This window comes from Ambystoma mexicanum, chromosome 11, assembly GCF_040938575.1.
Source record: "Ambystoma mexicanum isolate Mex_15411 chromosome 11, UKY_AmexF1_1, whole genome shotgun sequence".
Lineage (NCBI taxonomy): Eukaryota > Metazoa > Chordata > Amphibia > Caudata > Ambystomatidae > Ambystoma > Ambystoma mexicanum.
In genome coordinates, this window is record NC_090934.1 from 1093481560 (window position 1) to 1093496724 (window position 15165).

Below are 15165 nucleotides of genomic sequence, written 5' to 3' on the forward strand. Positions count from 1 at the left end.
GACCTAGGTACACTGTGTGCACACTAGACTACCACTTTCTATACCAATGAATTGGGAAATAGCGTTTATAGCTTTAATAGGGCCAGCCAGGCCGACCAGACGGATGCACAGGGTAGGGCCAGAGCAGGCAAGGCTCACCCAAAATCTGCAAATGGCCTCTCAGCAGCGTTGTGTGGGCATCGAAAGATGTTAAGGGCCCAACTACATTTGTTTTAGGCCCCACTTGTTAAACAATCCTGGCTACGTCTCTGGTGCAGACCACCAGCAGGTAGATTTGCGAGGCACATGAAAGGGCAGGGATCTACTGGCAGCCCTCTAACTCATCAGTACAAGGGAGGTCAAGAAATGTCAGCATTCTGAGCCGAGGCTAATCGTGTTCACATTCAAGACATTCGTAGTTCGGTGGCATGGAAAAATCCTTATACTTTCATTACACTACCGCCTCACTTTGCTTAGCAGGGGTGGGTATGTGTAGGCCTGTAGTTAAACCTATGCCAATTACACGCACCCACCCATGCTAAAAGCCACTAATCTTGGATTACATTGTTTACAAAACAGAGACTGAAAGAAATACAACCAGTTACTCAGAGCCGGGGACATGCCATTTTTGCAAGGTATTGTCCTCAATTTCAGAGGAAAGCCATTTGTTCAAAAACCTGAGAAATGGATATACTATTTCAATGATGTGAAGGATTGTTGAGCGATTTTTTTTTATATAACTATTGAGAATAAAAGGATCTTTTGCCCTGAAACACACAAAAGCAAACGCTAAATTAGAGATCCTGGATCACGTCCTATATGTTAGCAGGAAAAGTAGTGTGGTGTGCAACTGACCAGTGCGTGTTGGGGATGAATACATAGTACAGGACAAATATTGCAGAAAGCACCCTGAAGGGAGTGACTATACACAGTAGAATTAAAAATGGAGTACGAGGTGGAGCAGTGATCTGGGAGGTAGCCAATGCACCCTTTAGGTTTAGGAGGTAGACTTTTAGGGCAGATACGTGAGTGTAGTTCTAAAATGAGGAGGAAGTTCCAACCATGAGGAGCAGAAACGAGGAGATGGCGCGCAGAGTGGGCAGTATATAGAATTTAGGGTGTGCGGAAGACTAGATAATTATGCTTGGAATAGAGAACCAAGAAGTATGATGTTATCTAGTGTGACAAATCCAAGGAATCCCTCCCATCTCTTCGAGAGCCACCACCTTTGGGACTAGGGAAGTGAGCCTGCCAAGTTGGATACCACCCTAAGGGACAGGACAAGCGGGATCCCAAAGAGCCCCCCACAGTCCTAGAGGACAGACAACCCCTAGATAGAGATGTACCCTCCCTTGTCTCAGGAATACAATATGGTTGATGGTCATTTGGAAATGGACATGTGTAAGGAGGTACCACTGCATGCATCAATGGCTGATGTGTTTTCTGACTCTACTCTGGCACAGTCAATCTGGCTCAGAGCACAAGACAGAAACATACCAAATCGCTGTAGAGGTGAAGAAGAGTCCATCTGCATCAGCGGAAGCAAAGAGACCCGCAGAGAACCCTCTTTCTGGGAGGTGTGGCCTGAGAAGAGCCTGCACATGCATGGTGCACTGAATCATGGTGGGTGCTGTGGAACACTGGACAAAGAGGCTGCAGCAGCACCGAAACAGACGATTGGAGACAGTGAGAGACTACCAAACTAAGTGCCTTCTATACCCTGTCAGAAGATTGCAGGAAGGGGGTACCCACTCTGGTCGAGGCGAAGAAACCCGACTAAACAAGGCTGCATCAACTTCCCGAGACACCTGGCCAGAAAAGCACTGCATGAGTAAAATAGGTACACGGAAGCTCACATACAGGAAGGTGGGTGGCAAGGTTAAATCCAACCCCGGGACAGGGTGAAAGCCAAACGACTCCAGGACGGGTCAAGAACTATTCAAGCCCAAGTTGGGCCAATCAGAATTAAGGTGTACAATAAGAGACACAGGGGAGAGGAAAGACCATAGGAGTGAAGAACAGATCTAGAAATTGAGTCCAGAGGAGTAGCTGGAGCAGGACTCAAGCACCGGTGATCCCACAGGTACCAGATGGCCAGGTCTGCTGTCAAGAGTCCGACCAAATCCAAAGAGGGTAGACAAAGACATAATTTGACAGCAAGCTCACAATCTGAGATGGCAAAAGGTGAAAGACACTGAGGCTTGATTGTATGAACTGAGCAGGGGGTCAGGTACCGCCCTCAAGAACCAGAGACATATCACTTACCCATAAACCAACTCCCATTCACTCAGAGGGCAAGAGGCCCGCAATGTGTTTAGGTTGCATGCCATCTATGCTGTTGTAGTGGTAGGGACAGAAATCCAGATAGACTAGGTTTTCTGGACAACGGACAGAGATTATGTTGTAGGACATTCCGATAAGCACCCTTTACGCTTCTTAATTCTTTGTCTAGGATACGGCCACAAAGTGATAGGGACAGGTGGGTTTATAGTGAATAACGAAAGAAGTTAACCAAAAGGAAACCTTGTCTGTCTCCAGATTCGGGCTTACCACACTGGGCGAGGGCTGCGGGGTCATGCAGGAAATTAAAAAACAAGCAGTAGGCATTTTAATAGGCACCGGTTTGTCATGAAAAAAACTACTTGAAAAATGGTTGTTTTTGAAGTGGGATAACGGTGGGGAGGGCTCTAGAGTATGGTCTCAAAAATGAGAACTTGGAAGGCCAATGGGAAGCCTGGCATAATAAAAGAAGATTACTAAAGTCAAACTGAGGGTTTTTGTAATGTTACAGATGTGGAGTGGGTGTGGAGTCTAATTTTAAGCAGGTGAAAGTAATTGTGGTTCAAATACCCTTCAAAAAGCCCATGGGTTACATGGAGAGGTGCGGGGGGGCCAGGGGGGGAGAATAGGTCAGGTGGCAAGGAGACGAGTGAAGGAAGGACTGAAAGCCAAGCCAACTCCAGCACTGCCACCTACCTTCTCTGTTACCCAACCCATGAAGCGTGTGTGCGTTGAGGCTTTTGCCGCCACTTTCTCACCCCCCCTCCCCCTTCGGCTCACACCCTGATGGCTCTTTCTATGTTCCACTCTGCTATATCTAATACTCTTGATGTTCTTGCCCTTGTCATGAGGATCCGCTCGAAGACCAATGCCAAGTGCAATTCCTGGTCACCTGCAGACCTAGTCACCCTTAAACGCAGGTGCAAGGTGGCCGAGAGGGAAATGGCGTGCTTCCGGTACATCTTCCGACAAACTAGCCTGCCTCCTGCTCCAAAGGCTATACCAGCTCTGTCCACACCAAGAAGACAGCCCTCTTCCAAGGCAGAGTCTCTGCGGCATCCAACAACTCGTCCAAACTCTTTAAAACCTGCAAGGAACTGGCCAATCCTGCTGCAGGCTACCACGCATGTCCCCTCCCAGGCCCTCTGCACAGCCCTGGCTTCTAGTTTCATGTCTAAAACTGAGGATATCATGTCCTCTCCTCCTCCTACCTCTACTCCCCTCTTCCTCTGGCTCTTTGGCCACCTCTCCTCTCCTGCTCTGCCTTTCCCCTGTTGTCCCCCAATAAGGTTTCTAGACAAGTCTGCCCACTGCATTGCCACCCTCTGCCCCAGCCACCCTCTGCCCCAACTTTCAGTGCTATGCAGACAACACTCTGCTCATTTTCAGGCTCCTTCTGCCACCCCTTCTCCCATCTCAGACTGTCCGCTATCCAGCTATGGTGTGCCGCCAATGATCTGTGCCTTAATGCCAGTAAAACTGAGATTCTCCTCGGCACACCTGCTCCCTCCTTTCCGGTCACTCTCTGGCCAGCCTCTTGGCCCTCTGCCTTTTCCCACCTGTGAAGCTACAAACGTCAGGGTCATCTGCCACACTCCTCCTCTCCTCACAACTGACGTCTCTAAGAAGTCACACTACCAGCTGCACCTCCTCAGAGGCATTCTTCCTTTCCTCTCCTTCCCCCCCAGATTCTCACTGTCTCCAGAGCTCTGGTTCTCTCTAGGCTGGACTACTGCAACAGCCTCTTTCTAAATCTGCCTGCTTCTACTCTCCGCCCTCTGCAATTCAACCAGAACAGGACTGTGAGCCTTGTCCTTGGCTTCAAGCCCAGGGATCGTATCTCTCCAGGACTGAAATCTCTGCACTGCTCTCAGTGGCTGCAAGGATTAAAGTTCAAAACCCTCTGCATTGTCCACAAGGCCGGCTGGGGCCTAGGGCCTCAATACCTCCAAATAGGTTGCTTCCTAAATATCTTCCTTCGAGCTCTACGCTCATCCGCCTCAACTCCCTCAGGGCCAGTCGCTTCTCCAAGCAACAAGTTGGTGGTAGATCTATTTCTTCGGCTGGGGCTTCCCTCTATAACAGCCTCCCTGGAACTTCAGGAGAACCATCTACGGTTCCAGAAGCACCTCAAGACCTTCCTCTTTGCTTCAGAAAGTGCCTGTACCATTCCCCTTCTTCTATCACATTACTCATGGCCAGGTGTTGGGTGCTCTCTGTACGATTAATAAAAAAGACTAAAGGTTCCGAGAGTCCCCCCCTTGCCCCAGGCTCTTAGCACTGCCTCTTGATCATTCTAATATCCAAGGTGCTTTTGCCCTCATACCCAATTTCTATAATTAGACTGGAGAAACGTTTTCTTCAACTTATAGATCACTGGGTCGAGAGAGGAACTTAAAACCCTTAAAGCATTCCTCAAGTATTTTACTCATGCATACCTCTTCATTAAATGAATGCAAATGTTTCACACCTTGCCCTCCGAGACCTTCCCGTGGACGTTCCAATGACTACAAAAAGGTTTGAAAGTTTGCATTCCCTACCCAGCTCTTCATGCATATCTTCACATATTCTGGTTAGATCCTCATTTAGCCCCACCCTCCTATACCTGGCTATTTTCAAGAGGGTTGACTAAATAACAGTCCAACAATCGAAACAGAGAAGCCCCGATTCCAAGTAGGGGCTTAGGGGCTGAGGGGCTGAGGGACATTGCCTCCAATAGCACCATTTGCCATTACGAGGTTCCATTCACACAAAACAGTTAGCCATTGTTCTCTTCTCCTGTCAGTTTTCTCCTCCTTAGACCCCTTTTACTTTTCCAAGGTAACACAGTGGGCATTTAAATCACCTGCCAGCAAAACCTCTGGAGCCTTTAATAGTTTTTTTTTATTTTTATGAGGAGATTGGCTAGACTAAGATGCCCCCCAATTCTGACCAGGCTTCATTCCGGTAGATAATAACTAGATATTAATAACCACCATCTTTTTCTGTATTGTTTTATGGATTAGATTTAGTCTCGCTTCCTGGATGCCCTTTATGTTTGAAGGCATCATCACTATATGTGAACTACAGGTATTCTGCACCAATATTAAGCCACAGAGGGTTTTGCATAAGTCTGGTGTGGCCAATTGCTTAAAAGTTATAAATCCATCTATCTGGAAAGGCTCGGTCAGCCGTGTCTCCTGTAGCATTATCAAGTCATGCAGACCGAAGCGGTCGTGTCACATACCTTTTACTCTGAAGGAGGTAGAGCCTCTTGTGTTCCACGTCATGAAGCTTCATTTTTGTGGTGCTAGAGCCAATCCTCCCCAGCTCCCAATTTCTCACAGACTTGACTGAGGATATCTGGCTGTAATGACCACACCTTTGATTAATGTTTAATGGCCTTGTATCACTTGATCCCATAATTTGGGAGCCACCAAGTTATTTGCTGGTGCTTCTAACTCTTCCATATCCTCGATCTCCCATCCCGCCTTCTCCAAGACCTTATGGATTCAGCATCTGGGACTTGTTCCCAAGTCATCCACTGTATCTCTTTCAGGAAACTTGACAAATTCGATGTCTTTGCTGTAAATATATAGATCCAGGATTTTTTTGAAGAGTGCCAATAATGCACTTCAATTTAAGACCCTCTGCTCCACCCACCTTTTTTGTGGATTTTATCCAAAGCCTAATTGCAAATAGGCATGTTGCACTCTTCACCACTTCTTCCATTTGTTGGAATTCCGGGTAGCAGCAATCCATTAGTGCTTCCTCCCTTGGTAGCTGTTTCTCAGATTATAATTTACCATGTGTGAAGATAGGGGCCAACTTAATTGATTTTGTTGGTTGCGTGATCATTGGGTGTTGGGCTCTACTTTCCAGCCCTTCCCCCAAGGCCCTTCCGTCTGTATACTATGCCTTCTCTTACTGTAACATGGTCAAATGAGTTAATGTGGGCAACCTCCTTAGACTGGGGTGGAACCTCCTTCGTCAACATCGCCACCTCCAGATTTTTACTGCCATTTCGGGGGTACACGTGTTCTTTCTTGGCAGTTTGGAACAAATGTTTTTTGTACATGGGGCCACCAGGCCTTGGTTTGATAGAGATTGTATAAAGCTCGTAGTAAGAGTTCTGGATTTTCTGAGTTTGATTCTTTGATTTGGAGGCATCCTACTTTTGTGGCCACACCGGTTTTACCCGTTTCTTTTGTTTACCGCCCTTTAGAGGTGCTTGGTTTGTTCTAGATAGGTCTTTTAATGCCACTCTTAGCCAATACATTGCTCCAAATTATTTGACCCTCTTCACCCCCCGGCTCTCTACCACATGGGCCAAGCGCCTAAATTCCTCAAGAACTGAGTCTGATAAGGGGGCATCGTCAAAGAATGGGGATAGATGTTTCTATTTCCTGGTTCACTGTCGCCTCTCCCACACCTATTAGTTCATCTCGGGCTGTAGCTGGACCGGGAGCATTTCCCGGTATCTGGTCCAATTTTCTAATGGCTTCTGATGTTAGGGCCTTAAATGCAGCCACCTCCTGCACTTGGTAATTCATCTCTATTTTCAGTCCTTCAATGTTTGTTATTATGGTGGCGTTTATTGCATTTCGCAAACCTGTCAAACAGGAGTTACAGAAACCCACTTCTTTCGTAAGTTCCATAAGGATCCCCGAGTGGACCTGGACTTCCCCTCTCAGCTGCTCAAATACTTTTACAAGGGAATTCAGAAGAAAGTGTAAGGCCTGCAGTGTCCCCTCTGTGACCACAGCTTCATTCCGTTTTTCCATATATCTGTATTCTGACTGAGCCAAGATCAAGTTGTGAAATTGGAGGGGCCACCAAGGCCAGAATAGGGCTCAACTGAAGCATGGGCGTAGACAAACTGTCTTATTGCGTTCCTGCTGCCCTCTAGTGTTAGCAGTACGTGCTCCCTCTCCCCCCCTCCCCCTCTCATTTGGTTCCATTTGGCTGTTTTCTTGCCCGATACCAAATCTCCCAGACTTTTGCTTCGTCTCTTTTTGGGGAAAAAAAGTCTTGGTGCTGTCTTTGCAATGGATTTACAGGGAGAGTGAACTCTCAGAACCTGTACATCTTGGTTTACAGGCATCTGATCCTCCAATCTCAACTGCGCTAATTGCTGCAAGTTTAAGTGCAGGGGAGACTGCAAGTTCAAATTCGGGGGCTGGCCGCGTTCTCATGTACTAGACCCTGCACTGCTCAAATGTTTGCAGTGCTCACCTATGATTGCGCCAGCGACCCAATCCCCCCCTTACCCCCCCCCCCACCAGGCCCAGCCCATATCCGGGGCCCTGAGGTCGTCCATCATTGCCCGACTTCTTAGGAAGTAGATGGACGCCAATGCGGGTGGCAAAGGACTATTCTTTCGTGTTATACGATGCTGGACAGCAGGTACAACGAGGAAGCGGGCACCTCAGCGGAATATATAATCCCAAATAGGGAGGGAGATCGCTGGGTGGTGGGGTGGCATGCTCCAAAAGGCTAGCTCCAACACCTCACACCAACCTCTCCCCTCTGCAAGGTGCCAAAGTTATCAAGACGTTTTGCAAATTGTTAAGTCCCTCACCACACCCTGCAGCAGAGCGGCTTTAAACCGGCTCAACTACTTTCCTCCAGAAATTCAATTTTGATTAGTCCTCACAGCCGTGCATGTGAACCACACTTAGCATAGATTTATTTCTAAAGCAACTCAGGATTTATCGCCGACACGGTGAAGCAGAAATAAATGTCATGAGTATTTAAGTCTCAAAGCTCCCGAGTTCCTTGCGAAGAGCAGGGATATCACCGAGTAGCTGACTCAGATCACCGCCACACTAAGTCATATACAGTTAATGAGCTCACCACTGTTCCAACATGCACCAGAGTGAAGCTTTCTCCAAGCTTTAAATTAACACAGGACATTTTTCAAGGCGTTGCTTCTCAGAGCATGGGCAACACTCAACACGGTAAGGGTTTTGAGCAAAAAGCCAATGTCACAAACAAATGGGTTCGTCCTGCAATGCTACACAGCAGAAGGGTTACAGCAACACCAATGTAGTAAGCTATCTCCAACACACTCCAACTTTTATCCAATTAAAATCATCATAGACAGGCAACAATTAACAGCGACCAAAGCCTGCAACGTGCAGATATCCACTTCTTAGTTACATCCCTTGCAATGATACATGGTATAATGTTTTTGTAAAACTTTTGCCAAGCTTGATCCTCTGGTGATACCTTACGGTTCCAATTACTTGTGTGATGTTTGAGTGTGAGCGTTTGTTTGACAGGTGAATAGAAGTATATGGTACTGGGTGGAAGGAGAGTGTTGGTAGAGTAGTAAAAATTAGGAGAGGCGCAGTTTTATTGGGTCGAGAGTAGTAGTGGACGTAGTAGCAAGAGGGGAAAGGAAAAGAGATTAGCAGTCATCAACAAGCCCACATGCACAAGGCATGTTTTGAGTTGCTCTAGGGCGAGTTGGTACACAAATCTGTGCCTCATCTACATTATTGTGACATGAGATGCATGTGTTGCTGGTTAGGTGATCAAGTATAGGTTGAAGAGGGGGATGAGATGCTAGAGCATTGATCCACCTCACATATCAGGTTGCAAGGCAGTCATTTTAAGGGTTGTCTCAAGCAGAAAGGATGCAATGCAGTGTAGACCGTTTCCCTTGATGCCAAAGTCCTGTAGCATTTACAGTGTACTCAGAACTGTGCCAACGATTGCAGAAATGTCCAATAAGAGGAATGCTCCAAATCAAGTAACATCAGTTGCAACATGCGGGGGAAGAGTTGGGGGTTAATGTATTCCTGAAGCTGGCGATTTAGTGGTATATAGCTGGGTCACTCAAGTCTCTTTTTATATTTGTATTTGGTTAAATTAACCTATCACAAAAGGTTCCAACGACAAATCAAAAAACATAGCAAGACAACAAAAAAGGAAAAGAATACCAAACATAATATCACAACCCTAAAGCAAGCTCAAGACAATCAAGAAACAATTGGACAACAAACCACTAAAATGACCTACTAGCTATAACCTAAAATCGTTTGACAAAATGTAGTGTAATAAAACAACATTTTCTAAAAATTAAAAACACTAAGAAGGGGTTTCAATGAAGAGCACACTGCAATCAATCAAATTTTTCCAACCCAAAATGGACTAATTCGTATTCATTTTTTTTTATCTGGAAGTTAAAAGGCTATCACACAACTTTCTAGCATCTGAACTACTGCTATTGTTTTCTGTTGCAAGAAGCCTTCAATCAGGATTTCCCAAGATGAATCCTGCAGATGTGTGCGTTCAGGAAAAAATCTGAAGAAAAGCACTCTAGCCTTCCTTGTGCCATCACAGAATGTTAAAAGAGGTTTAGTGGTTTGTGCTTCAGGGACTGTACAGATTTGGCATTGTCAGGCCAATGCCCTTTGTCCCCATTTTGCAAGCACTTCACCTGTAAGGTCGACATTTAGTCTTAATCTGAAGAATTTGTTTCTGATTTTCCAATCCGGGAATTTTATCAGATATTTGCTCATGAAGCTCAATTTCCTTTCAGCTAGTTGCAGTTGATTCGGACTTCTCAATGAGGCGCTCAGAGGTGATGGGAAAACAGGTTCCAATCCTGGGTGCTTAATTGTTTTGCAAACTTTGGGGGTGGCATGAATCTTCAAGAGAGTCTGTAGGGTGCTGGAGTTTATTGGATTTGTTGATTTTTTCTGCTGAAACGTGCAAGCTTGATTTAAAGTACTTGAATTTAAATCGCGTTACAGGATTCTTGAGTTATTGGACTTTGGAAGCTTCGGATTGTGTTGTTGCAATTAGAAATGCTGTGAGCAGTGGGATTGCTTTGCTTTAATAGTTTCTGCTCTGTGATAATGCAGTTGGCTATTGCAAGCAAGTTGCTATGTTTGTAGGTTGCTTATCCAGATCATGAATTGTCCAGTTTAAATTTAAAAAAGAAAACGTTTTTTTTTTTTTTTTTTAAACGGGGAGGACAAGCTTGGGAGTAAACCAGTTTCTTTTGTGAGGTTTTAAATGTTTGTTTTGTGCTACACCATCCAGGGTGGCATTCATCCAATTGTGAAGGTTTAATCATTCAGAACTATAATTGTAACGTGGGGTTTGCACGCTTTGAGTTTTTCCAGCAAGCTATCCATTCTGATCCTTTTCATAGATGATGGGGCCTGGAAGCTTTTTGAGGCGCTGGCTCTGGTGACAAATTGTGAATGGGATAGAGAAGGCTTACCTGCATGGTCTTTTTCTCACCATATATTGAAGTCACACAGTATGGTGTTGTGTTGTAGTCTACAGATAGAACTGCGTCATCTGTGTGAAATGAGTTGTAGGACTGTCGCGCGTGCGTATATATATATATATATATATATATATATATATATATATATATATATATATATATATATATATATATATATATATATATCTATCAATGAAAGACAGCAGTGACATGTGTGATTGGGTAGTTTAAGAAGAGATTTGAAGTGTGCAATATTTTAGCATTCTGGGGTCTCAGCTTTGGCTGTCCCGTTGGTAAACTTTATTTTTTTAAGTAGGTTGATTGTGCCCTTGCAAATATCATAGATGTCGGAGAAGTTTGAGGATAAGACCACCACCCATCTCCTCATCCCCACCTGCTCCATGTGGCACATTTGTGTAAAAGGGAGTTGATAATTTGTTTACTTGTGTGTCACAGTCCTGTGGGGACTCTTGTTTTCATCCTCAATGAGGATGAGCAGGTTCTTTTTGGGATCTGGTGGATCACCCAAATTACAGTGAGGGCCGATTATGGGGTGCTGAAATGTGTAATCAATGGCAACTCAGAGTGACCTGCTAGTGCTACGCGGAGCAGGACTAGTTGATGGAGTGGAGCTCACAGTCAACAAGAAGCAAACGTGCGAGTGGTTTGTTGCTTTTGTTTGGTCCCCATTCACCAGTTTGCTAGCATAAGGTGAAAGATGGTTGCTTCATGCCAGCGAGCGGAGCTATTGGAGGAGGATTCTGGAGAAAGAGGTAATGGGGTCCTCCGGTATTCCTCATTGAGTAGTTTGTGGATGTTCTGTAGGCCAACTCTTTAAGCTTTCACCTTGGCTCTCATACTACTTACTTTCCATATTCTAGTCCCGCTACATATATGGGGTACTAGGAGGAATCTGGGTTTCTTTCAGATAAGCAGTTATGAGGCTCCTGTGTAGCATGTTTATTTCTCTTACCTTGGGATCGAAGTTTGATGGGAAAGTATTTGTCACAAGGAAGATTTAGTCTTTGTTAGACATCAACTCATGTACATAAAAAGCAACCGCTTCTCTGCCAACTATTAACACGTTGACAAATTAATTAATATTTGTATTTCTTCTAGATCAACTGCACGTGAAAGGAGACTGTTCAATAAATACGAGCCCTGATAAGATGGGCTGATTAACTTTACATTAATAAAATGGAAAAAGAAAATAAGTTAGAAAAATAATCCAGTCGCGTCATATTGACAGAATTCAAACCACAATTCTGATCATGTACAGCACCTACCTCTTTAGGCTTAAAATATAAAGTATGTTTTCAACACAAAATGAGATAAAACAAAGTTTCAAGTTTCTTTTACTATTCCGAAAATCGAGAAAAGCATCTTTCACTGCGAATTACTTGAGAAAAATTTTTTAAAAAAAAAAAAAAAAAAAGTACGAGTGCTGTATCGAGACTACTTCTGCCGACAGTAAACTTGCCCATTAGTGTAACGAAGGAATCTATTATCGAGTCGCTGGGGGTATTGCAATGCCAATTTAAAAGAGGTTTGCTTTCCTTTAGACATGAGACAAGTTCATACAAGTTGGGCTGAAAAAAAGCTTTCCTGACATGTGAAATTATGCATACATCCAAGTGTTTTAAGAAAGCATGTCTGTGCAGCAATAATGGGCCTTCTGGTAATCTTACCCCCCTCCTGAAACAGAACACCCAAACTTGAAAAGCAGGCTGGTTGGTGAGCGGGACAACTGTGTGCTTTACGGGTGGGTCTCGACTCTTGGGGAAGGGAAGCAGGATAGAGATAAACGTGGAAGCCAGGGAGCGCGAGTTTGTCTTCTCACACAGTCAGGGCGCGAGTTGGGGAGGACGGGCAAGGCATCTTATCGACTTGTGAAATGACATAATGGGAGCGCGAGTCATCGATAGGAACAAACGCATCCGTGCCCATGAACCTGCTATCCGAGACCAGGAGTGGTGTGGGCAGAAGGTTGAGACGTCGGGATATTAACTTAATGCACAGACGATCGTGCTAGACTTGGTTTCGGAGTGCTTAAATAGGCACGCCACGAGACACGCAAACAAATGTGACTCACTCACAACATCACAAGCATCAACTCCGTGGGCCCAAAAGAACCAAAACCACCTAAAAAATGTGACACCACCCACATGTAAGCCCTCCATAGACATGGCCTTCCCGAAACGGAGCTGCTGCACCTCTCCAAACATAACCCAAATATGGAGAGCGCACCCCCGCCCTCAATAAGGCAAGAGCCAACAATGTGAAAGCCACCCCCTATGCTTTCCCCGAGGCAAGGACCTGCACAAACATCCAACACTATGTTACTACACCTGTAACAAGGCCTCAATGTCCTTTCAACCCAAGAATAGAAAACACGATGTTTAATCAATTAAACAAACGGAAATGGATGTACATGTACGCCCGATAGGCCACTTCTGAAAAACAAACTGGTGTGGTTCCAAAGGCTCGTGTGCCTCGAAACGATATCTGAAGCGACGTGTGAAAACATTTTTTTTTAGATAAGAAACGCATTCGCAATGGAAATCAAAGAAGGTGGATTTTCGTCAAGCGAATCGTGCACCCTTTACCAGCACCTTGACAAAATGAAATGCAATGTGGAGGCTAAATAAGACTACTGGTCATTAATGTATATGATGGCACAACGAGGATGTATCGGATCTCGTGGTCGTCGTCTACTACATATCTAGAGTGTTAGTGTAGACCGCACACAAATGGTGCCGCACGGCTGGTGTTCAGCACCAGTCTCCTCACCAACAGAAAGAACAAGCCCAATAGCTTAGAGCGGGCTAGTGTGGACAGCCAACTACTAAATAGAGGGCAGGGTCTAATGGGTGTATTTGGCTTTAAATGTTACACTGCACGATTTAATGCGTTGTGATTACTTTACAGAAACACCGATATCTCTACGGTCGGGAACTGAAAACATCTTCACAGGGACAAACCCTGCCCCTGTTGCTAACGGACTTCAGGGGGGGAAACAGCCATCCTTTGCCCATGTGTACCCAGTGCCCTAGACAGAAGGGCTACTAAACCAACACACCCTGAGGCAGAGAGATCAATGCTGTTATCACTTCTACCACAAGCAGCCTAATCAACAAGTGACAACTCCAGCAAGTCCTGGAAGATGGTATTTTACAGTACATGACAGGAAACTCCCCTCCCACCGACACCATGATATATAAATGGGCCTATACATCTGGGTTAATAGCAAGAAATCCGGTGCCATTTGAGAACCAGCCACCACTAGGGTTACAAACGTTGCAGCACTACCACAGCACGACTCATCTGTGGGCATTACACACCTTCAATAAGACCACTAGTTTTTCTCAAGACCTTGGTTGATTAGAATGCACCTTACCATATAGAGCAAATAATTGCTCAAATAAAACCATTAACTTTTGGCACAAAGTCTTAAAATCTCTCGGTCACAAAATGATATACACGGGGATCGACACCAACATCACCAAAAATAAGTCGGTCACACAACCCAAGGTACAGCATCACTGCTAACACACACTATCACACAAGCAAAAACCCCAGTGTGCAACACAACACCAGTGCCGCACTCCATACCAGCGTCAAGACAACCAGTGTCAACCTCAGCAGCCAAGCCACAAAAGCGGTACCACGGATCAACAGCAGGGCTATGAAGAGCGAAAACTCAACCGCCACAAGCACTGCGTACTGCAAACAGCCAGCCTCACTCTAGCTGCAATAACGCTATTCCCACCACATCACCCTCCCGGGCACCTCGCGGAACCGCAGCACGCTGCCAAAAACAGCGCCGCTTCTACTACACCACATCCATGGACGGTGCCACCACCACCACCTTCAATGTTAGGATTTCCCCCTCCTCTGGGGATGTAACAAGCACCCACCCCCTCGCACAAGCAGAGGCTGAGCAGCTCTTCTTACCGCCTGCGCTGGCTGTCCAGCAGAGAAACAGCAACAACACTCCGGGTGCTGCCATAACTAGGGGTGCTGCTATATGTGCTGCTTCACTGCCCCCTCTTCTTACGCTTCCACCGCCCCGCTTTGTTCGCTAGGCGCCGGAGGTATGGGCCGGGCGCACACAGAGCGGCGACCCTTTCACCGCTCCACCCCACCCGCCCTCCCTTGGATGACGTCACCCGCAAGCCGTACTTCCTCCCCCCTTTTCCTACGGGCCAGGCAAAGCCTTGGAAACACACTGCGCATGCTTAGGACCAGACAACAAGTAGCGTCCACACAAGCTGTTCGTAGTGTGTGTTCATTTTGTACGGAAATGGATAAAGCGGAACTTGTGACTTGTCTCGACGTTCCGCCTGACTCTCGCATGGACAGTACCGGTGCTCAAGATTAGGCCTAAATTCAATTACCCTATGCACTGCTTAGTATGCAGACAGTGTTGTAAGCTTAGCAGTTTCGTTAACAAAACAAGGACCCGCTTTTCAAATAACGAGTCGACAACCTTGACAGCAGCCACCCATACTGTATTTGAACACAAAACGAAGAGGACATGGTGGAGTGAACCGTCCACTAGCCAGCCATGTCATGGGAGAACGGTAAACGTAAAAAAGCAATACGGTTCTATTGCAAAGGAAGTTTGATACAGAGCACAGTCAATTTAAAACACCACACGTTGCACACAGCGTTCGTTT

At 45.7% G+C, this 15165-nt stretch overlaps 1 protein-coding gene across 1 annotated transcript in view; it reads right to left on the reverse strand.

Annotated features, from left to right (window-relative positions):
- The window catches only part of ADAM10 (ADAM metallopeptidase domain 10), a 1301929-nt gene extending 1287298 nt beyond the window's left edge, over positions 1 to 14631 (reverse strand). The window contains exon 1 of the mRNA XM_069624354.1: positions 14441 to 14631. Within this exon, the coding sequence (XP_069480455.1) occupies positions 14441 to 14495 (55 nt within the window). The 5' untranslated portion in view covers positions 14496 to 14631. The remainder of the gene's footprint in view (positions 1 to 14440) is intronic.
- Positions 14632 to 15165: the final 534 nt, after the last annotated feature.